General features: G+C 44.1%; 1 protein-coding gene across 1 annotated transcript in view; it reads left to right on the top strand.

Moving 5' to 3' along the window:
* The window catches only part of PKP2 (plakophilin 2), a 66,173-nt gene that overhangs the window by 18,692 nt on the left and 22,958 nt on the right, over positions 1-24,523 (top strand). The window contains exons 3-5 of the mRNA XM_066634084.1: positions 1,683-2,371; positions 7,230-7,365; positions 12,867-13,074. Coding sequence (XP_066490181.1) covers positions 1,683-2,371; positions 7,230-7,365; positions 12,867-13,074 — 1,033 coding nt within the window. The remainder of the gene's footprint in view (positions 1-1,682; positions 2,372-7,229; positions 7,366-12,866; positions 13,075-24,523) is intronic.

Below are 24,523 nucleotides of genomic sequence, written 5' to 3'. Positions count from 1 at the left end.
AATATCTCTTTTTTCCTTTAGGGGAAAAATGCATCTCATTTTCAAAGGTTTTCCCAGTGATCTAAGGGCTTATTCTTTCATTGCTGTTTCTGTCTAACATGTATGTGCTGTTATTCAAATAGACACACAGATATGCACCACTTAACGATGGAGATACGTTCTCCAATCCATGTCGTTATGTGCTTAGGTTGTTAAGTGAACAATCAGCCCAATCTAGTGCCTTTCTTGTGTAAACAGGCACTCCCTGCCAGAAACTAGCTGGCTCTACAGGCTACTGGCGCCTCTTTGTTGTGTAAACAGACACTCTGCTGCAGGCTGTGGGAGTCCTGACTGCCTCATTAAGAGCTTCTTTGTTGTGCTTTGACCACCTTCATATAAGCGGTGTGTCATTAAGTGGAAGGTTGTTAAGTGGTGGATGCCTGTATATTGTTGTGTCATTGGATGTTTGAATTATATTGTAAGTTGTGATAAAATATCATATAATAATCAGTAAATAAAACAATAAACATCAACATGATTTAAAGAATAGGACGATAGGCCCTGGTCCCCGGGGAACTCAGCCCCTGCAAAACGATCCTGCATTATTTTCCAAAAGCTGCTCAGTCACAGATTTTGATGGATCTCCCAGGGAAGGGAATTCCATAATTCTAGGCAACCACTGGGGGCTCCCTTTCCATGTACTTTTATTGATCTGGTTGCTGTTACCCCCCCCCCCACCCTGGTCTAGGGGTAGGCAAAGGTTTCTCTCCATATGGTTTATCTGTCTCGCATGTTTACACAATGCGCAAGCAAAGCCCAGCATCTGAGAAGGTGCATCAACTTTGGGTGTATTATGTAAATGCATAAGGAAGGTTGCATAGCAGTGTCAGTGCCAAGTTGCTTAGGGACATGCATTGGGGCCTTATGGGTTAAAAAAAAAAAAAAAGGTGGCTGTTAGTTTTATTCTTTTCCAGGGTAGCTAAGCACTGGCTACCCAAGGGGCCTGGCCAATGTTTTAATTTCAAAATGATGCTCTCTTACACCTCACATTAACCCATTTTTGCCCAGCCCATAGGTGTACACATTTGGTCCTTGTTGCATATATGCAACACTGGGCAGAAATGGCCTAATGTGTTCAGTGCCACACACACCTTCTTTCTTGTGGCTCCTCCGATAGAAATTGTTGCTCCACAGGTGCAGGAGTAGTGCTCCTTGTTCGAACCCAAGAATGAGCAGTTAACATAAAGCTTCAGTCGGAGACCCATGGAGGACATTGCCTTGAATTATTCGATCATGATATGGTGTGCATGGGAAGGGGTGAGCATAGCCGTCCTAACCACCAGGTGACCCCTGCACATTCTGCCTTCCACACAGAGAGGATTGAAGTTGCAGATTATTAAAATGGTCCACCCAAACACTACTTTCTTCTTTTCCCATTGAACCATATTCTTCCTGGTTTGTTTTTAACAGGTCATTAAAACCTGTTTTTAACAGGATTGAGCTACTTGACTCACATTTATTCACCCCTGCAAAAATCGGCTCTCCAGCTGATATGGCCATTGATAAAGCACTTCAGAACCTTTGGGGTGTTGTTGAGATTGTAAATGGAAGGGCAAAAATTAACATGAGTTCTTAGAGCAGTTCTGCTGCCAGCCTAGCCCATAGGATTGAACTATCTGACTCACATTTATTCACCCCTGCAGGTCGGCTCCCCAGTTAGTTATGAAAATGGCTGGGGGCCTAGAATGGAGCGCTATGCATCCTACAGGACAATGGAAGAGAGGTCTCAAAGGCTGCCCCTGAAGAGACTGGAGGTGTCTCCTGATAGCAGTCCTGAGAAGCTGGCTTATCTTCAAAATGACTACTATTACAACAGGGGGCTGGCTCTAAGGCAGGGTGAGAGCAAGAGGTCCAGCATCATGCCACCAAGATATGCTCGATCGGAGATTGTTGGCTACACAAGCCGTGTTGCTCCAAGCAGAGGGTACACTGTTCAAAGGCACTTCCACGTCGGGCCTTTTAATGACACCGTGGTCGACAGTGCCCCAACCAGCCCAGGAGTCCCAATCTATCAGCGAGTTGGAAACAGTCGGAGCATGAGCAACCTTTTGGAGAAAGAGAGTTACCAGACTTCTGGTATGGCCCTGGGACAAGTCAGGCCACCCGTCGCTTTCCAAACTGGATCTCAGAACAGGCAGTCATTAAGGTCCAGCTGGCAACAGAGCACCTTCAGGTCCCAGAGCACCAGGGAGGCCTCTCAGCCAGCTTCGGTTACTAGTGCTACTGCCGAGGCAAGTGGGAAGAGGATGGCAATGACGGCTGCCATGGCAGCTGCAGCAGGAAGTGGTGTCTTGGAGCAAGAAAGGATAGGGGCCAGCGGATCTCAACTCGGGTAAGTTGAAAATGCACATTGCCGTGACTAAGTGCCGAAGAATATGTTTTAGGTATATTACATTGATAGCCTATCTTTTTTCCATTATAGTCGTTAACATGACTACAGTCCTGTTAAGTCATTTTAAAATTGGCCGTAGCCCACTTCATAAGTGACAGTGGCAATGTATAGAACAGTCAGCCTGATCAGCCCCCTCGGTCACTGTTTGCATCTCCTATTGCACATTCAGCATAACTCGAGGAAGAGCCAATGCACATACAAATGGCTTATAATCTCACACCCTGAGCCTACCCCCACCCTCACTGTTGCACATCGCTGAAAGCCATTCATCATCAGTTGTGTCCTGTATCTATTTGACAAGTTACCTGTGTTGCACTTTATCCAAGGAAACCAGGGTGGGGTACCAAATACAAGTATCAAAAATATATATATAAATATACCACTTTTCAACACAATTTTTAGCAACTTTAGGGGCAGATGCTTAAATAAGGCGACGGTTCTATACATACTTATCTGGGAGTAAGCACTATTGAACCGAATGAGTAGACATGTATAGGGGTATGTCTGAAAGAAGGCAATTTTCAATGGGGAAACAGTATGGGAGTAAACCTGCTTTATGTCCCACAGTTGCTGCTTTGGGGCTGGTTTTTTCCCCCCTTCTAAGACTTTGTGGGGAATTCCAAGTATGGAATTCAACAAGGCATTTAAACTAAGTCCAGGTTGGCCCGTGTACTGCCTTCCAGAAGCAGAAAATTACTCTTTATTTCTGCAGCAATTCAACCGCTGAACACACTGTTTTCGCAATGATCATGAGCTTTGTTTGCTTCTGAAATTTCTGCTCCTTTCCATTGAGTTGAACTGCCTGCCTGATTTTGCTTAACTAGGAATTAAGTTTGCAGCTGTTTAAGGTATACAGTGTCAAAGCGGAAGGGGAGGTTATTCATATTAGCAGGTCAAAACAAGTCCCTGCACAGTTAATGCCTGGCTCAAATAGCAGCTGGATTTGAATGCAAGCATCACTGCTGAGTTGTCCGGGTGACCATGATGACACCTGCATTCCAGGTGACTCAGGACAAGCATAAGAAGCTGACAGTTTGATTTTGTCTCCCCCATGAGAAAATGGGCACAACTCAAAAGTTTTAATATGCTTGATACAGAATAAATTCTAAACCTCTTCCAGGCCCAATTTAATAAAATTGTAAAGGCTGAAAAAAGGAAAACAACTATTAGGACTTCAGTGTTTTAGATCATGAAACAGAAACAATTAAAACTCTTTGATCAATAAGAATTAATCAGATAGCAGATTAATCAGGAAGAGCCCATTGAATCCTAACCCCCTTCCTGGGCCTGAACTGTCTTCACTGGTCAATGCGGACTTGCACCAGTGATATTGTTGGCTCATGGCTGCAGCAGGGTCTTACTCTGGAGGAAGGAAACAAATGTTCCCTTTCCCTGAGGAGCCCTTTTACATGCTGAAGCTTCCTTGCAGGATACAATGGACTCCACGCTGGGACAGCTACATTGCTCTCCAGGAGTTAGGTAAGATTGGACTGACCTGCTGCAATCCTAGTCACACTTTCCTGGGAGTAAGCCTGATTGAACAAATGGAGCTTACTTTTGAGTAGGCATGTATAGTATTGCACTGTTACAAATGAATGACTATGAGCCATCTCTCCTACCCATGCCAGCATCAATGCACCATGTTCTGATTGCAAGATTGAATGGAAAGGTGTTCTCAATAGTTGCATCGCTACAGCCTTTGGACATTTTTCTGGTTCAAACTTTGACAACTTGGAACATATTACAGTATTTTATTTATTTTTTTGAGATATAGCGCTTTTACCACAGCTAAAAATTGTAAAGCACAATGATAATTTGCAACCATATTTAAGAAGCACAATGTTAGTTAAGAAGCACAAACCCTTTTCGCTAAGAATTTGAGAAACTCAATTTGTATAAACAGGAAAGAACCAGTATAAGACAATTAGTACATGACACCTTATAAGTGACGCAAAATTTTATGACAATAATGTCTAAGGGCTTTCTAACAGCTAAGAATGCAGGACATCCTTCACAGGTTTTAGCACATGATGTAGATATTCCCAGTGTTGGAAACATGTTGGAATAAAACCACAAAGATAACAAGAATGGCCACTGATAAAAACACTTCAGAATCTTTGGGGTATTGTTGAGATTGAGAATGGAAGGGTTAGTTCTTATAACATTCTGCTACCAGCCAGAGCCCATAAAATTAAGCTACTTATGCTCACATTTATTTACCCCTGCAAAAGTAGCCATGGTGCAATTTAAAAATTCTGGCAATCAACATTTCAACAAATTATGACATATAGCCCATATGTTTAAACTAACTAAAATTGTCTGAACTCAAAGAAGGATGACAGAATGTCTACATCTTGGGAACAATATGGCAACTACATGAAGAGAGCTTTCTTTGGATACAGTTCTCCAAGCGGGAACTCTGACAGACATTACACTGAAACTGTGAAGGCCAAGTGCATGTGATCCCACTTTCCCTTCCACATGTTCAGATAATGTCCGACCATCAAGAATTTTTCCTTTGATTTGGGGAATTGTCCACTTATTATTCTGCATCAGCTCTCAAAGCAGCCAGGTAAAAAGGTGATGCTATCCTTCAAACTGTCATTATGTACAAGTTTAGACAAGACTTGAGTTGAGGTCAAAGTATCACTTTAGTATCTAATCATCTCCAAGATCTTTATTTGTAGGCAGGAAGTAAATTGCTAGTGTTCAAATTATAGGATAGTAAGTTTATAGTTCTGTACACTCTTACCAGAGACTATGTACAATTGAACACAATAGTACTTACTTCTGGGTAAACTTGTATAGAAGTGCAGTGTAACTTAGAGGGCCCTTAATGAAATGCACAAGCCACAGCCCCTGACTCCCCCTGACTTAGCTGTATCATGCCCTCTGTAACCTTATAAAAAAAGTATCAGAGAGTGCACTCTCCCCCAAGCACCGCAAATGGGGAAATTGACAATAAATGAAATCCAATGAGAAGGGGAACAGAAATGTCATGGTGGGGTACATAGTAGGCCTTTCACTGATGAAGATGTTACAAAAATGACAACTTTGTTGTTGCATGATCCTAGCAGTCATATGCTTCAGGATGAACTCCTGAGTAGCAATAAGTGTTAATTGAGATGTTCTAAGAAATGGATGTGCAGTGCTTGATTTGTCCATCCTGTCCTTCAGCATTCAGTTTGAGGCACAGATTATCTATATCGTTTTGCTTAGCTACAAAAATGCTCAACTTGGGAGATATAATAGGGCTTCAATCAATTAAAATAATTAAATTTGTAATCAAATAAAAAGGAGCCCTGTTTAAACAACTGGTCAGCAACTTTTTAAAAATATACTTTATTTTTCATACAGGTACCTTTATAAACTGCAGACTGCAAACCCCACCTCTGAAAATAGCACTGCTCCTTTTCTCTCACATAGGAGATGTGCTCCTTCCGAGATAGCCGATGTCTGCTATGACACATGTGCACATCAAACAGACCAGGAAAGCAGAACAGTTGCTTTTGCCCACAGGCCATTTTAGCTGAATTGAATTGATAAATCTCTCAATTAATCAACAAACCCAATTAAGATTTCTTCAGTAATGTGACAGCCCTTGGTGATGGGTTCAGAGAACTTCCCCCTAGAGACACTCCATCTGAGAGCTTCCCTGTGCTGCCAGCTCTGTGCACTAGTACCAAACAAAAATATATGAAATAATCCCTGAAAAAGGAGAGAATGTGTCTGAAATGTGTGGTTATGTACCTGTAATGTGTCTGCAGTGTATAGTGGCCAACCTTCTTTGCCAAATGCGTTACAAGTCAAATTCAAAGTAGCAGAGAACACCATTCTTGTACCCTCTACTGTACATAGGCTTAGAGTTTTTTTATTTTTACAGCATCTTTTGCTCTAACCCAGCGATTCCCAATCTTTCCCACCCTGAGACCCACCTTGTCTGGCTGATGATCCTGGTGGTATTGAGGGAGGCCCCAGAGGCCTCTTCCAATTTGCACCACACCAGAAAACCTAACTACAGGCCTTTGCAGGGCTCAGAGTGACCTGCAGAAGCCTCTGAAAGCTATGTCTGGGTTTCTGAGGCAGAACAGAAGTTGCCTTCCAAAACCTGGAACTAATTTTTGGAGGCTTCTGCAGAAGCCTGCAAAGACCTGTAGAGAGGGTTGCCGGCCCAGCACAAGCCCATAGAATTGCTCCAATTTGGAGCCAAACAGAGGTGAGGATGGGTGGGAGAGCACTTATCGTGACCCACCTGGTATGGGCACATGACCCATAGTTTGGGAAACCCTGCTCTAATCTTCTAAGCTAGGAAGCAGGCAATATCTTAGCACTGGAGAGGCAGGCAGCAATTCAGGCCTGACTGGGCCGTCGCCAATATAGGCAGAGCCACCCATGGTGTACATTCCAAAGCAAGGAAGATAAACATGTACGGTATCATCAGTGACTGTTGTTGTGAATGGTCACTGTTCTTCTCTGTATACATTGGAGCTTTGCATAGGAATGTTACAGATCTGTTGTATCTCTTGCATTTCTTGGCCTTTCGGCCCCACTGTTTACATTTTTTCCCTCTGTACCTGTTTATTTTCTATCTGCTGAAGCACTTCATTCATCTGATAGAGTGGACTCTAGAGCTTCTGGGACAACAAATCTGTTAGCCTTTTAGATGCTGCAAGACCCGTTCGTTGTCTTTATCCAGGACAGCTGAGAAAGCTACTCATAGTGTGATAAGAAACAGGCATTGTCTCGGTGGGGTTCCTTTGGTTTTGGCTTACTAGGTTTTTCATGTTGAATTACGCAGGAATCCAGAAGGGGAGATGACACTGGAGCGGGCAGTAAATGTACTAAAGACTGAAAATGCCTCATCTCCTCGAGTCCTGGCAGCAATTATTTTCATACAGCACGAGAGCTTCCAGAGAGCTGAAGCCAGAAGGAAAGTGAGTGACAATTATCTCATTAACCTATTAATGTGTAATACTGATGCATATTTTTGGTGAGAGAGATTATACAGGTCCTTGCGTGAATATAAAATCAAGTGAAGAATTACTGAAGTTGCTTTAATACTTTTCTAATTGCTTTGATGTCATTGCCAAACACAACTTGAACTTGTACCTCCCATTTTACACATCCCTTTGCCCAGAGCATTCTAAGATGTCCCAGACAGCTTCTCTCTGTTTAACCCTCTCCCAACACTCCCCCCCTCCTTGCATGGGCTTACCTCTGCCAGCAGGTCTCTGTTGATCAACCAATGTGCACGGGAATGCTCCAGCCTTCCAACCAGCATGCTGGCAGCTTGCACTATCGCAGAGGACCTTATAGCTGCGTTGTGGAGTCTGTGCTGGTAGGACACATGTTCCGCTGGCACACATTTTAGATGGGATTCACTGACTGACAAGTCCATGCCTCCCATTCGAAGACATGTTCTTCTTAAAATGGCATTAATCTTACAAAGCTCATGCCTACTGTAGCACAAAACACTTTGCTCTACCTAAGAGGGCTTAGAGGGCAGGGGGTTGGCAGGAAGGTTCATTTTTATCTAGCATCCCAAACTCCACTAACTGGAAGTGAGTAAAATAGGGCTTGGGGCCCAGGGGTCAGGGTGCAATCCTAACCCCTTATGCCAGTGCTTTCAAGGCACTGGCACAGCGGTGCCAATGGGACATGTGCTGCATCCTGCAGTTGGGTGTCACTCATGGAGGCCTCCTCAAAGTAAGGGAATATTTGTTCCCTTACCTCAGAGCTGTATTGTCCTTGTGTCAGTGCTGGAAAGCACTGACATAAGGGGTTAGGATTGCACCCTTAAGGTCATGACACAGGGTAGCTCAAAGTATATACCCAGTCCAGGAATTTGCTTCCGGTATTAGAACCGAACTTCTAGTCATTTCACACATAAATCCACTCTGATTTCCGCCCTGCTTTATCCTTTCATTTCAGCTGCTTAATTTAAGAGTGGGTACCTTTTTTTGCTGCTAATGCAAAACACAAATGCTTGCTGAGCTGCCAGAAATCACCCAGAGATCTACCTGTAGATCCTAATCTAATTTCTTCCCATCCCTGGCTTAGACAATCTCTGTGAATAAGAATAGCAGATCTGTTCTACTGTGACAGCTGTGCAGTCTTAAAACACAGTAGTGCCATGAAGTCACTTGCACTATTCTGTGCCTGAATAGGGTACCAGATAAAGTAGGCTCGGTGGATGACATGGAGATGAACATCGCCAACAGTGGTCCTTTACCATCCCTCCCATCACAGTAGAGACCTAGGGCCCAGTCCTATCCAACTTTCCAGCCCCGGTGCAGCTGCAATGCAGCCCCTAGGTGAGGGAGCAAATGTTCCCTTACCTTGTGGAGGTCTCCATAATTATTCTCCCACCACAGGATGCAGTGCAAACCCCATTGACACGGCTACACCATGATTGGAAAGTTGGATAGGTTTGGGCCGCTAGTCATGTCTGCAGTGAGGATTATAGCTTTCCAATTCTCCCTGCCCACCACCCCAAATAAAGTTTTCCTGGTGTCCCTGTACCAAAAAAGGTGTCCTTGCTGTAGGGATTTAAACTGACCATCTTGGAGATTCTTCTTACAATTCAGTATCTGCTACTCCAGTGGTTCCTAAGGTCCTCCTTAGAAGGAAGGAACCATGTAAGTATTTGCTGTAAATGTGAAAAAAAATGGGCACTTCCTGTTTTCATACTTTTTTCACATTTACAGAGGCTTGGGGAGCCCTGTGAAGTGCTCCTCAGACCTCCCCCATGGACATCCCAGGAATCCAGTGCTGTCTGGAGGTAAGTAAAAGAAAAACCCTCTTGACCTAAGCAGCAGCGCGATCCTGGGAATTGCATTGTTGCCTATCCCTTTAAGGAGCAGGGATAAGTGCTTCCCTGGCCGGTGGGGCACAGCCCACCAGTTTGGGAACCATTCTGTTTCTCCAATTCAATATTTAGCGTAGCAGCAGCTGCAAAAGGGTGGCATGAAGTTGTTTACCTATAAGGGCTTAAAACTATTTAGACAGCAGCATCCTGTTATCTGTAGGCCGCAACAAAATATGAGCCATGTCCGTATGTCAGTTGATTATAATGCTGATTGAGAGACAGAAAAATGACGATCACAGTAAATTGCTGAGAGTTCCCAAAACAAATTCTCCAAAACAAATATTTGACTCTTTCTTTATCAGCCCTGTTGCCAGGAAGACTTTGTTCTAATCTGAAGGGAAAAAAAGTTCTGCTGTGGAACTTTACTCTAACCTCCTTTGAAGCAAAGGTCTGGCTTATCCAGCAGTGCAGACTGGAGCTCACTGTGGCCGTCTGCAGTTTCAGAGAGCTTCAATTTACTACTGGCAAAACTAAAAAAAAAATGTCTGGGGATGGGTGGAAGGTAGACCTCAAAATGACTGGCAGTAAATCAGCAAGATTCGTGCCTCCCAGCTGCTCCACAACAGCAACTATAACAAGGCTTTGTTTTTCTGCTGAAATATATATGGGGTGGGGAGGCCAGGAGTAGGTTTTTGTGGGGTAGGGTGGTTAGCTCCGTCATTCCAATGTACAGCTCATATGGTGCCATAGGTTACTGGCTCCATGCCCCCAAGCCATGTCTTTGCTCTTGGCTCCAGTTGGTGGACCTTGGTTCTAGGAAAGAAATACAGCAGATTCTGCAAGTCTTCGTTCTGTCAGGTCTGAGGTCTGGCATTTGGTCTGCTCATTTGACTCCCCTGACATTCCAGTGCAGCTAACTTCTTTATTGAGGGAACCCTGGTAGTGGGGCACTTTCCAGACAGAAAGAAGGGCATGGAAGGGCATTCCCCTTTTTTTCTTTTCTTTTTTTTTGAGTTTCCCCTTTGTGGTGGCAGCATCTGGGAATGTGTGTTAATATCGCATATTCAGGGAATGCCGTATGGACACCCCAGAAGGTTACCCAAGAGTATGTGGAAAGGTCAGGTGCACAGATTCTATGCCTTGCTTCTTCCCCACTCCCCACACGGTGGATGATGGGGGCCCCGCTGGATCACCCAGTAGCTTAGTGGATCTTCTTGTTTCAGAGACTAGTTGCTAGGTGATCACAGCAAGGAGGGGCTATCAACTTGATACTTTGCTTGTGGTTTTCCTGGGGGCACCTGATAGACCATTGTAAGGAACAGAGGCCTGAATTGGAGCTTCAAGGGAATTTGGAACCATCCTGTTTAATACGGCTGTATTCCTGTTGGGTGTACTTGTCTATTGTTTGTCTTGCCCTTTTTCCCTGGGCTGGCCCAAGACTTCCTGGTGCCTGATGAAGGGCAACAAATGCTGCCCCTTCTCACCACGTAGTTCACCAGCAGTTGCCTCCACAGGGCCTCTGCTCTCTCGTCCTCAAAAAGAAAGAAGCAGAGCAGAAGAGAAGGTATTGCTTTCCTGTGCACTCTCCTCCACACTTTCCTTCTGTTTCCTTTTTGAGGAGGAATGAGACAAGGAAGGGCCGTAGAGGAGGCACCCCTTGCCAGCCTGCTGCCTGAGATGAATGCTTCAGGCTGCAGTCCTGTACACACTTTCCTGAGAGTAAGCCTCACTGAACACAGTGGGACTTGTTTCTGTGTAAACATGTATAGGATTGTGCAGCCTGTCAGTGTAATGGGTCGGCACTGATTTTCCCCTTTTATTACACACTTTTCTGTCCTTTATCCTTGTACTGTTGATGTGAGGAGATCAAATTAGAATTCTCTTTGTGTGAGAGTTCTGGAATCCTTTGGCAACTCAGGGCTGTGTGCTATTTGCCAGTTAGTTTTGTCACCTCCCAGCTTGGAGACATGACAATGAGCATCCCAAGAGGCATGGAATGTCTAAACCTGTGCCAGGCAGTGGTGGGAATCATATGGTAGGTAGCTATGCAAATCCAACCTTAGTGTACTTCATGCCTCCTGAATAAGAGAGGCAGGTCTGGCTCACATTCCTTCAGGATCCAAAAATAAAGATTTGGAAGGATGGGAAAGGAATTGTTATGCAATTGAGCTGAAAGCAAGAGCAGGCATCCTTGCCAAGGCACAAGGCTAACAGGAGCCTTTGTTGCATTTCACCTCTGCCCGTTCTCTGCACTTGCCAGCTAAATTCCTCAATCTGCCACACAGCTCCTCTCCACTCCTAGAGTTAGGTCACATTTGCATGGTTTTGTACTTGTGCTTCTGGCTATACAGAGATGGATTTGTCCATCAAAGAGCCTATTCCATTATGCAAGTCTGGGGTACATTCATTGTGCATTTCTTTACTATAAAACTTTTGTTTGTAAAGTAGTAACTTTGCAAAATTAAAGCACTTAATGCTGCCATTTGGCAGCATTGGCTGGTGTTGGAGGCAAAATTGCCTAGAGTTAGCGTATATTTAAGTGTTTTGAAGGGCAATTTCACTTTCCTGTCATTCTTGAATGAACTCTGCTCTGCTGTTGCAAAGCATTACAGCCGGCAACCTAATCCTGCATAGGATTGGGTTGCCTGGTATATGCATTTCCAAAGTAACTTTCCTTCTGAAAGAATCAGATCCCTTTATGAAGGCTAAGTCCTCCAGACCAAAGTGCCAGTCAGCCAGCCAGAGCTGACTCAAGACCTTCTGACACCTTAGGCAGCATCCCAAATCCTGGCCCCCTTCCTGATGATGTGCTGATGTGATCTTCCTCTGCTCCTCCCGCTCTGCAATGTTCTAGCTCAGCACTCTCCTCCCCCCCACATTTCCCCTCCCTTTCTGTCCCCCCACTTCCTTTTCAATTCAGGGAATGGAAGGAGAAGGAGGGGCAGTGAGGGGCAAGTGCCCCCGCTCAATCTGCTGCCGGAAGCAAGCACTTCAGGTGGCTTGCACCCAATCCAACATTTCCAACAGTGGCCACTCAGATGCCTGTGAATGTTGACAAGCAGGTTATGCAAATACTTATCCCAAGGATAGGTTCCTGGCTCTGAACACAGAGCCCTCTTTTAACTATCATACCTAATAACTGTTGGTCGACCTTCTCTTCACGAATGTATCTACTCATTTCTTAAAACCATCTCTGCTCAGTCTTCCCTAGAAGCCAGGACAGGTGTTAGCCATGTGCCCCCCCCCTTGGGCACTTGGGCCCAGAGGTGCCCTGTGTTGATGCGGGCCGTGGGTGAAGTAGCAGCTCTCCTTCATGAAAACATAAGGACTGAGAAGGTCATCAGTTCCTCCTTATTTCTTGACCCAACATTTTCTAAACTGTGAACAGCATACTCTTCATGTTTGGGGTGTTTAACTTGGACATTCAGCTTCATAATCCCTTGAGATAAAATGTTCCCGTTTACAAAATGATTGTCCTGGCATAATGGCTGCCCCACCTATTGTCTTCCAAACATTCCTGTCCTCAGCCTGGTTGTCTGGTGCTGTTCTTCATATTCACTGTCTCTTCTGGGGAAAAAAAAAAAATTTTCCCCTTCAGTTAAACATATGCTTGCTTTTCCTCCACAGGTTTATTTACTTGGCGGCATCCCCAAGTTAATAGAACTTCTGAATGTGCCCAATGAGGATGTGCAGAGGGCAGCGTGTGGCGCACTGAGAAACCTGGTCTATGAGGACAACGACAACAAGCTGGAAGTATCAGAGTTGAAAGGGATCTCCACGATACTGAGATTATTGCGGCAAACCAAAGACGTGGAGACTAAAAAGCAGATTACAGGTAATCTAAAAAAAATGGCTATTTTGTGGTAGTTGCTTTTCTCTCCTGTCCCTCTCCCAAGGAACTCAGAGCAATATTGAAAGGGCTTCTCTCCCCACCCCATTTTATCCTCGTCGCAGTCCTGGGAGCTTATACCCAGAGGCAGCCATTGGTCCGCAGTGGATGAAAGGAGTTGCATCTGGGTCTTCTCTGTACAAATATGCTAGTCTTCACTTTACTGTTCCTGTCCCTAGCCATGGATTCCTTACTTGGCTTGGATAGCAATATTAATAGTGGTAAACTCACAAGGAGGTTCCTGGAAAAGATTTGGGTTTGGAGATTTCTTGCGGTTTTGGCCATCCCTCATGACCTCTCCATTCCACCCCTTTTCCTAGTTAGATAGCTTTGACAGATAGGCACATGCCAGTGTCAGCAGGGGGCTTAGCTACTCCAGGCATGAAAAATGACTTGAATCCACAAGAGCACATGGCTGGTTGATAATGGTGTTTCAAACAAAGGACAAAGGTTGCTGTAGGAACATGCCCAAGCTGATTTTAGACTGCTGAGCTTCCACAAGAGCTTCCAGGGTGCTACAAATGTCCCAAAATTAGGAAAAATAGGCAGAAAATAGGGCATTCATCACAAGGTGTAAGATGACATGTGCTCTATCTGCTACCTATCCGTTCATTCTTCATCTTTCTATCATATTTGAGTTATATGGCTCAGTTTTTACTGAGGTTTAGCCTTACTCCACAAGATTGGAAAACTATTGGATATAGTGTACTGAAATAAACAATTTCATCTTATATGTAGAAGTAAATAGTTATAAAGTTAAGACTTTTACAGCCTAATTCTATAAAATAAACCCCTTTCCAATGCAGTCATGGCATGCTGCTTCCTGGGGTGGGGGGGGCAGAGGTCTACTCTGAACATTTGTCTATTCTGAGTACGGGAACATTTGTTACCTTCTCTGGGGATAAGCCTCCACTGCCTGCATGGGTTTACTTGGACCTGCATCAGCAATTTATGTGGTGCTATTCCAAGTGGTCCTGGGAAGGGGGTTAGGATATCAGCAGCACCACGTCTGCCAATATTAACCCCTAACCAACTTAATCTACCTTCCTCCCTGCCCTAGTCTCCTTCCTTCCCCTCCCACCTACCCTCACCTCCCTTCCACACCCACACTGACTTACTGGTCAGTATGCCATAAAGCAGGGGTGTCCAAAGTTTTTGGCAGGAGGGCCACATCATCTCTCTGACACCGTGTTGGGGGCTGAATTAATTTACATTTCAAATTTGAATAAATTTACATAAATGCATATATTAAAGATGAACTTATATGAATGAATGAAGGTTTTGCAATAGCTCAAGGCCTATAAAAGGCCTTGCACAAAGCAAGGCTGACCTTTCCTTTGCTGCTGCATCACAGACATGAAACAGCAAGCAGTGGAGGGAGCCCTCATCCCACAGCTCACTTGAGAGGCCAAACAGTTGCCCTCACGCTGAGAGCAGTTGCGTTGGGCCAGTGTGGGCTCCAACAAATCTCTGGAGGGCCAGAGGCTCATTGGAGACTAGGGGCTCCCTGAGGGCCGTATAGAGAGGCCTTGAGGGCCGCAAGTGGCCCCAGGGCCAGGGTTTGGGCACCCCTGCCATAAAGGCTCACTGCTGTAAAGGACCTTATGCTGCCTGAACACTACAATCTTCATAGGATTGGGCCACCAGGTGTTTTGTGCATGTAAGGCTTTCAAATTTGTCCAGAATGCATAGAATCATAAAACATTAGAACTGAAAGGGAGGTTGGAGGTAATCTATTCCAACCCCTACTCAGTGTATGCAGTTACTACAGCATCCTCGGCAAGTGGCCATCCATCCTCGACTTGAAAAACTCCAATGTGATCAAACGGAGGCCAAATTTTTACATAGTTGGTGGTCCTGTGAAAGTTTTGGAAACAGATATCACTGCTGATTTCGAAAACATTGAATGTTAATCTTAATGTTGAACCAGCTTTGTTTCTCTTAACACAAGTGCAAAGAAAGTTCCCAGCTGAAAGGAATCTTTACTATTCCACATGATTTGGAAGGCAGAATTATTATAGTTCAGTACCAAAAGGTGTCAACCCTCCCAAACCCAGAGTGTGGCTGGTTAAACTTTGATAATGCATAAAGTAAGTTGTTATATAAAAATCAAACTAATCCAGCTCTTATATCTAGGTCAAAATTTTGATAATATCATACCATTATAAAATATAAGATTTTGATTTGGGTTAGTTGGTATATTCTAGGCTATGTGGTACAATTTATTAGCTTTTATTTTCTTGCCTGTCTTTTAGCTTCTATATATCAGTTAAAACTACAAGACCTTGTTCTGGGACAATTAACATCTTATTCATTAATTCAGTATTTATGTATTTAGTATTCAATTCTATGATTGTACTATTTTTGTTTATCTTGGGTCTTTTACATTACTAAAAAATATAAGAATCTGCTTTGAGATGGTTATATCTCATTTGTCAGTATCTTCAAGATCTCCTTTTGTTTGCTTTTTTTCTTTATTGTTTTTAAGCCTTGATTTTTAAATTTTATCCCGGCTCTTACACATTCGTCTCTTGCCCAACACTGGTATATATGTGAGAGTAATACAAGTTAAGATTTATGTCTTTAACTAGTTTCTGTGCTGAACATGGTTTAGTTGACAAAGAGCTACCTGAGCTTTTACTGGAATTTTAGTTATGAGAAGAGCCCCCAAAACAGAAGTAATTTATATTTTTTGTTTTGCTTTCTCTGTAATGATTATATAATGATGGGCTCAAACTCTTATTGGAAGGTAACTGTGCCATGTCCGCAATGTTTACTGAATTATTTGGAATCTAATAGTAATTTTATGGAAAGGAAAGACAAAAAAGTTGAAACTGTAGTTTTCATGAAACTTTTAAGAAACATATGACTAGGCTGTTTAAGTAGAGGTAGGTCAGGTACATTTTGGGGAGGTCTAATAAAGCATTGCTTGGACTGTACCATTTCACTCGATAGAGAGGGTCATATTCTTCAATGGGAGGGAAAAATCCTTTTACTTGGAAAATTAGCATGTCAGAAAGAAGAGTACCTTTCTCCCCAATGTGCTGTTTTTCTATATGCAGGGATTTTTAAATGGAGGAGCAATTCAAATATGAATTGCTGCATATACTGCAATAAAATATATAGTGTCTACTCCTTTCATCTTCTCAAAGGTTAGGATGGTGTGACAAAATTTTGGATGGGTATAATTTTTGCCTTTGTCTGTACAGCCTTGACACACTGATTTCCAGTGTTCGGGACAAATGTGAATGTTGTCTTCTGAGCACATGGGCTTGCTAGAGTAACAATGTTGTTGTTGTTGTTGTTGAGAATATTTATATACTTCTTTTCAACAAGAGTAGTTCACAAACCTGTTTACATAGTCAAATAAAAGGTTCCATGTCCCCAAAGGGATAATCTAAAAAAATAAAATACAGAAGAGACCAGTGACATCACTAGGTTTTTGTATCATCCAGTACAGGAGGTCAGTGCACCCCCCCCCCATGATGGGCCTCCTCCCGTGCAGTGGGCAGGGCAATGCCCCAGGCTGTGATGCATTGTGATGCACTGGTTTTTTGGCTATAACTTTTGTTAGACTAGAGATATTTTGATGTAGTTCATTTCATTGCATTCATCATGAAATTCCACATCAAGTTATATATAACAGGATGGTATTATTTGAAAATACAATTTTAAAAATTTTGGCCAGTAGGATGCCCCCCCCCCATGCACATCACCTAGTGTGACCCCCCTCCCCTGGCTAGCGACACCACTGGAAGAGACACCAGAAACAGCCATTGGAAAAGATGCTATGCTGGGGTGAAGAGGGATAGTTGCTCTCCCCTTGCTAAATATAAGACACCAGTTTGAAAGGTGCCTCTTTGCCCAGTTAGCAGGGGTGACTAAAATTATTCCTAAGCCATCTGTTGGTCCCATAGCCTGATCTGAGGGTACATACTGAAGTTACCTTGCTGAAGCCAAACCATTCTAAGTCAAGATAGTACCTCAATAAGAGACTGTCTAGGAATTCCATATATACCAGCTTGAGCTCCATGATGGAAGAAAAGCAGGATAGAAATGCATGAAGCAAATATTGCCAATGGTGGCCTAGCATTTTGTGACTATGTGGTGACATGACACTGCAATGCAATGATGGAGGAAGGAGCTAGATCCTGAAGCTCAGGCTTCCTTTTTGAATTGATGACAGCCCCTCTCCACAACACAAATTTATCACCACAAATTAGACAGTTGTAAAAAAAAAAAAAGTTGTCCAGAGAGAGCTTGATAACATTATCCTCTGATAATACCTCTGCAGTTTATGTGGTTCATATGTCACAGTTCAAGAATGTTTGGAGACTGGCAGCAACTGATTGAAGTCTTGTCTGGCATTCTGTGTAGTGATGTTTTCCTGGAAGCCTCCTTTTTGAGTGCTTTGGGGAAACTTCATTCTGGAGGGTTTGAGGGGGGCAGAGTAGGGGGTGGGCGGGTGAGTGGGAAATAGAATGAAAACCTTGAAGAATGCCTTGCAGCAGTCAGCAAAAATGCCACTCAGGTATTTGCAGTGTGGTGGAAATAAACAGACCCGTTTAAGAGTCAGTCGCAGGCCTGTGCTTGACGTTGGCCCCCAGGTTTTAAGAGTCAAAGCTCGTTTCTGGTGAGGATGCCAGCGCTGTTGATTCCAAGGTGGTTGTCATGGTTTTTCCATCACAGAACTATGAGCTCCAGCCATCAGCTGTCACAACACCCCTATTGTTTACGGTCAGCATCACTTACCCCAAAATAAAAGAGGCGAGAGCCAAGAGCCCTCTGAGCAAGTTGTTCACTTGCTTGGATCTCTGACTCAGGGACTGAAAGTGGATCTTCCATTTTCATGTTCAAAATTGGCTTGGCTTATTCTCCATTCTTCTGTTGTGTGGTGTGGTCCTGCTTCTGTTTGTGCACCCAGCAGAAGTGTGACATATAGGGTAAGAGTATTTCAGTAAGACCTTTATTGGCATAAAATACAGAGAAAGAACAGAACAGGAATATACAAGGACAACACAACACAACATAAGCATAAACATCAGTCACTGCCCAGAGTCCCAGGGCTCTGCCTGGCTATTACCCCAGATAAAAAGGAAGCAACATTATCCAGAGTCTCAGGATCAGGAGTGGAAAGGAGAGACTGAAGCATGGTTGAATCCTCCCAGCCCTGCATCCTAGCTAGCAATGGACCTAGAAATTTCTTGCGTGACACAACATGTAGCGGGCAGTAAAAAAAAGGTATACATTAAAGTCTCAACGCAATCCCTACCACACTTGCATTTCCTCTCTAAGTAGGGGATACCGCTGAACCTGCCCATTAACAAGGCTGATGGAAGAGCGTTACACCTTGCCAGTGTGAAAGCTCTCCAGGCCTGTGGGCACACCAGGTGGTAAAAGAAGGAGGCCGGTTTCCCAAAACTGACTGGAATATGAAGATGGAGTGGAGAACATGTGGTTCTGGCGGCACTAAACAGCTCCTGTTGTTCAATATCCAGAATTGGGTAAGAGTAATTTATGAGATTGCCAGTTGAATGCATTTGCTTGTATGCACAGTTGCTTTTATGGAGTCGGGCTGATGGTCCATCTAAGTCCATCTGCCTGTTTAATGGTGGCTCTCCAGGGCCTCAGGTAGAGGCTTCCCTACTTCCTGAAATCTTTAAACCAGTGCTTCCCAAACTTTTTAGCACCAGGACTTTAAAATGACAATCTATCGTGACCCACTAAAACTATAGATTTCAGGGTCTGAACCTGGGACAAACTGCATGCAAATCATTAGCTTCGCCACTGAGCTCATTCCAGCATGCAACCCAGACACCAGGCATGGGTCTTTAAATCACTAATTGAATTGGAGCCTCCTGACCCTCGAGATCCACTCTCCTTAGTCACCTTACAGCGCAATTCTATCTTACGCTGGAACAGGCAGGCCAGGAGGCTTGTGCCTCCTGAGGTGGCACAAGTCTGAGGAGAGCGGAGTGGCTTGAAGCTGCTCCACGCTGCTCTGAAACAGGGGTTGGGATCCTACATAACAGCAGGACCCCAGCCCTGCCTCCTGCTCCCTGCTTGCCCGCCGCCTGGGCCGCTCTCCTCCTGCCCCAGAACACCTCCCTCCTGCCTCTTCCCCGCCCACCCCAGAGCCTTACGTCGGCCGATGCAAAGCTTGTTCCACAAGCGCTGCGGAGGCTGGATGCAGCCTCTGTGCTCCAGCACACCTCCGTGCAACTTGCGCTGGCCTAACAAGCAGTTAGGATTGTGCCCTTAGATGCCTTCCTCACCTGCTGTGAGGCACACCTGTGAGGCTCTCCACAGCAGGTGAGGGAAGAGGTCTGAGCGTCATAACTGCTTTGCCTCCTACTTCAGACAAAAAATATCAGGGTCCGTGTCCAGAGTGTGGGGTTACAAGGTGCCCAATCTAGCAACTGATTGTGTGAACAACCCCCAGAAAAATGTTGTAAAGGTTGGTGTTAGACCGCATTTGCCAGGTCACAACCTGGAGATGATTGTTTCCCTTTAACTACTGGAGGCAACCACTCAGAATAGAAAAACTGCATGTTGTGGCTTTCCTCCAAGTGAGACAAAGTGATGTTTCAATGCCCTCCCTTTCTCACCTTTTCGCATCCTGAACAGCAGAATGAATTCTGCAAAAGATGGAAGTCTCTGCAGATTTCCTTAGTATAATTTTACATAACACAGATTTGGGTGTGTGATTTTGACATAGAAGTGAAGGGATATTTTTAATGGTATCGTATACACAGCTATGGTTAAGGGTAGTCCAAGGTAAATATTTTCAGATATAGAACAAGTGGAAGTTGCTTTCTTTTAAACTGATGAGACTTCAGTGTCTTTCTCAAGGTCATCTAGAAAGTCATAAATTTGTAAGGAGTTTTGTAAGAACCATTTTATTCTCCCACTCCATTGGCAGCAATTTCTTGGTAGGGGCTGAAAGGCATTGGAAGAAAAAAAAGTTAAGCGAGAGTGAGTGAGTGCCAAGTTTGATAGGAACTGAAGCTTTCTTTATTACGAAGTAAGCTCAGTAGCGACAGAAAAGAGCAGAGCACAGGCAGCCAAAACAAGCTTTTGAAGGTGAGCCAGCCAAGCCTTCAGGGAGTGTCTAACCTCTTGATCTTGTCTCATACAACATACATCTAAGAAATGGAAGAACATTCCTTCTGCAGGAAGGATTAGAGAACAGGCAGGCAGGCCTGTCATGAAAGGGAACATAAAGAGAGACACACCTATCTTGTACTAACTGCCATGGAAATTCACAGCAGCCTCTTACTATGAAAATCACACATGTGCAATGTTGCTGTTTCCAAGAGCCCAATTTTGCAAACATGGGAGCCCCATTTAACGACTCATGTGCCCACAGGAGTAAAGAACTGATGGAACTTGGGGTTCCATCAACTTAGTGCTCATCAGCAACTTGGTGTTTCTGCTGCCTTTTGACAACTTGGCCTTCATAGCCAGTGTGATGTTTTCAGTGCTGGACAAGGGCTAAAGAGACTGAGTTTCAAATAGAAAACCTTTCTTTGAAAAGACTATCTTGAAAAAGTCTATTTTGAGCCTAACCAACCACGCAGGATTGTTGTAAGGATAAAAGGAAGGGATGTGTATGTTGCGTTGAGTTCCTTGGAAGAAGGCCAGGATAAAAATGTAATTAAATAATAATTTGATCTTTCCATGTCAGGTAGTTGTTCAAAGGCAGAGGAGCCCTGCCAGAAAAAAAGTTGGCAAACCTAATCACATGTATCCCTTAGGCCAGTGGTGCCAAACTTGCCACCACTGCGCAACGAGAAAGCAGTCTCCATTTGGACCACTTCTTTCCATTCCATCTCAGCAACATGCAAAGTCCCCCTCATTCAGGGGACAGGGCTGCTCTGGGCAGTCACATAATCTGCCCAGTGTCCCAGAAGGCCATGTGACAGGATGCCCAGGCAGACAATGTGACTGTCCAGAGCATCCCTGTCCCCCAAACAAAGGGAACTTTACATGGCGCCGAGGTGGAACAGAAAGGTTCGCTCACTGCGCGGAAGGATTCTACCAATCCCCAGATCCAGGGTTCAACCAGCCCTGCCTTAGGCTACGAAACTGTGATTTAATCAAGGTCAGTTGCTGAGATGTATGACCTCACAGGGATATGAATTGCAGTTTTCCCATGTCCAGTTCCAATGTTGCTCCACTGCACCCTGGCTCTTGATCGCAAAGGTATGCCTGCTCCTTTCAACCTTTCAGCTCGCCTAATACACAAGTGCAGCTACAATGCCAAAACAATCAGCTGTGTTGTTTGCTTCCCTTTAAGTTGACAATGCAACTACTGTTTCTGTGCATGGTAAGAGGCCGATTATCTGTGAGCCAAGAAAGAGAAGAAGTTGTGCCCTGAGATTTAAATGCTGCCTGCACTGAACCAAAGTTTTAAACGGTGTGTTTTGGAATTCAGAGCAGTTAACTGAAGAAACAATAGTTCTCTTTGTAGTCCCACTGAACATATGATATATTGCCAGATGATACTAAGCAAATCCTCTTTCTAACCCCACCCCTCAGAAAAAGTACCGCTGTTAAGCTTTCGTAGTCACATTTTTTAAATGCACAGAACTCCAAATCAGGGCCAACTTTCTTTTCCTCAAACACCCTTTTAATCACCAAAATTAAAACAGAAGACTGTGTTTGGAAAGTTCTCTTTCCAAGAGAGCCAAGTAGATTCACAGTCAGATTGCCAGATCAGCTACTGAGAATCAAACCTGCTCCTACGTGCCTCTTCACCTGTTTAACCCTCTTCTGGATTCTGTTTCGGTCACATAAGAGTGTGACAGAATGTTGGGAACTGGTTAGCTGAAGGTATCGGCGCTCATGACTTGCCCAGGGTCTTACAGTGCAATCCTACGCATGTCTACACAGAAGTAAGTCTAACTGAGTTAAATGGGACTTACTCCTGTTAGGATGACAGCCTTAACCACTGTACAACACTGCCTCTCAAGTGATAGGCACCCTGATTTTCTTGCTGGACCACAGTACATTTCTCTTTTTCTTTACTCTGTGTCCAACAAAATGGTGCTTAGGGCCAAACTACATATTACAACAAATGCATAAGGTGGCTGTGTATTTGTTGATTTTTATTGCCAAAGTAATCTGTTTTGTCAACACAAGCAGCTCATGTGTTGGCCACAGATGGAATCAGGACCATTTCAGAAGCAGAATCTTAAAGCTTCCTGTCCTGTCCTCCACCGTAGTTGTATCCTGTTTCACTGCACCTCCTCATGTGATATTTAACCCACACACAGTTTGACCCTAAGAATAATAAGTTGGGATGTCAAGGATTTTTTGATCCCTGTAAAAGAAGGCAGGTCTTTACTCAATAGGTAAATTGAAAATGAACATAGTTATTTTATGCAGGGGCGTACCACCCATGCAGCAAAACATGGCGCATTCCCTCAGCGGCATCAAGGGGGCACCAGAGCATGTGCTCCAACTGGGAAGCAGTTGGAGCACATGCGCCCTGTCAGGAGCTGGTCCGGTGAGATCACCTGTTGGGAAGCAGTTGGAGTGCAAGAGCACTGATGGTGTCATGATGCTGGTGGCATCATGACGTCAGGCGTTGCCCTGGGTGCCAGAAGACCTGTGCACCTACTGACCTGGGTACGCCACTGCCATACTGAAGAAACTGGAAACTTATCAATAGGATTCTCATACTGTAATAGGGATATTAAGAAGGTGGAGGTATAGGTACTCTGTTTGCTAAATACTGGGCTGCTAAACTTTTGCAATGTAAATAAGATGCAAATAGTAGGTGCACAATATTACAGTGTTTACCATCACTCTCCACCTTTTCTGTGAAGCCTTCAGCACTTGCCTGTCGTCCCTCACTCTCTCTTGATTAACTGAACCTAAGTACATGTCTATGAAATAATCACATATTTATAATCACAAATAATCATATATCTCTACTCATCTCCCTGCACTTACTAGCATACCTGGTGGGGTCAGGGGGGCAAATGCCCTGGGACACCACCCCCATGACCCTGCCACCCATTTTTTAAAGTCCCCTTTAAAGGGCCGTAGAAGGCCTTTGAAGTGCTGTGAAGCCGTCATGCAGCCTCCCTGGGCCCCCTTAGGACTTCTGAGGCCTTTGGAAGGGCCGTAGAAGGCCTTCAAAGTGCCATGGAGCCCTCCCACAGCCTCCCTGGTCCCCCACAGGCCTTCTGAGAACTCTGGAAGGCCGAAAAAGTCATTTCTGGTTTTCTCCAAAAACCAGAAGTGACATTTTTCAGCCTGGGGCAGCATTTTGTGGTCTTGGTTCCAGGCAGCACCAGGGCCAGGATTGCAAGTGCTGGCACTGTCCCCATCCCTTCTTCTGTTGCCTTGCTTGTGAGCTCCTTGGGGCAGACACCAGCCTTCTCTTCTGTAGTAAAGCACCCTGCACGCTGATAGTACTGTATAAATAATATCAACATTTCCATGTTTCAGGGCCAGTCACCCTGCTATTTCCATTCCTGTTTCAAAGATTGGATATAATTCAATATACACATTTTAGATTTTTTTTTTTCAATCCCACTTCCTTTTTCTGGGCACAAATTACAGTTATGCCTAAACTGGGTGGGTTGCTGACCATTGCACAAAGTATCAGCCTGTTTCCTTAATAAATTCTTATGGTAAAATATATGCTGTAGTATTGGCTCTGCAACTCTATTGGGTAATTTCTGTTCTAATGTTTTGAAGCAAGTGGGCTTTTTCCCTAAGTGACCATATCTACCTTTTTCTTGACCTCATATTTCATGTAAATCAAGTTATCCCGAACTTGGAGATCTCTCTTGATGCGGCAAACACATTCAATCTGTTACGTTACTATATTAAAATTATGTTTAATATTATAAATTAATATAATACACATTTATATACTGCTTTTCAACAAAAAGTAGTTCAAAATTATGCCAGGACTTTACCTTTCTTTGCATTCAGACATTTGGTCTGTGTAACATATAATAATGACAATCCTTTATTAAAATATATATGAAGTTATCTTCTGCAGCGTCAAGCCATTTAGCCCATAACTGTCTGTGCGGGCTGGTGGTGGCTCTCCAGTTATTCCGACATGGATCTTTCCCAGCCCCAACTGGAGATGACAAGAACTGACCTTGGGACATTCAGCATGCCAAGCTTCTACTCTACCCCTCAGCCCCTACCCAATATTGAATTGCAGTAAAAGTTTTGTTCATTGCCTCAAGGAATGCTAAAAACCACAAAGTCCTGCCAGAGAAGTCCAACTGAAAAGACTTTTGATCTCTTGATTGGAAAGAGAAGACAATATGCGATTGGGCTGTATGGATTATTTGGGGGCATTAGGGCCATGACTCAAGGCTTGGTGGACTTGATTAGTCCTCTCATTGACCATTGGATGACA

This window comes from Tiliqua scincoides, chromosome 7, assembly GCF_035046505.1.
Source record: "Tiliqua scincoides isolate rTilSci1 chromosome 7, rTilSci1.hap2, whole genome shotgun sequence".
In the NCBI taxonomy this organism is placed as follows: Eukaryota; Metazoa; Chordata; class Lepidosauria; order Squamata; family Scincidae; genus Tiliqua; species Tiliqua scincoides.
Note: the sequence above shows the minus strand (reverse complement) of the source record. Positions and strands in the feature narration are given on the sequence as shown.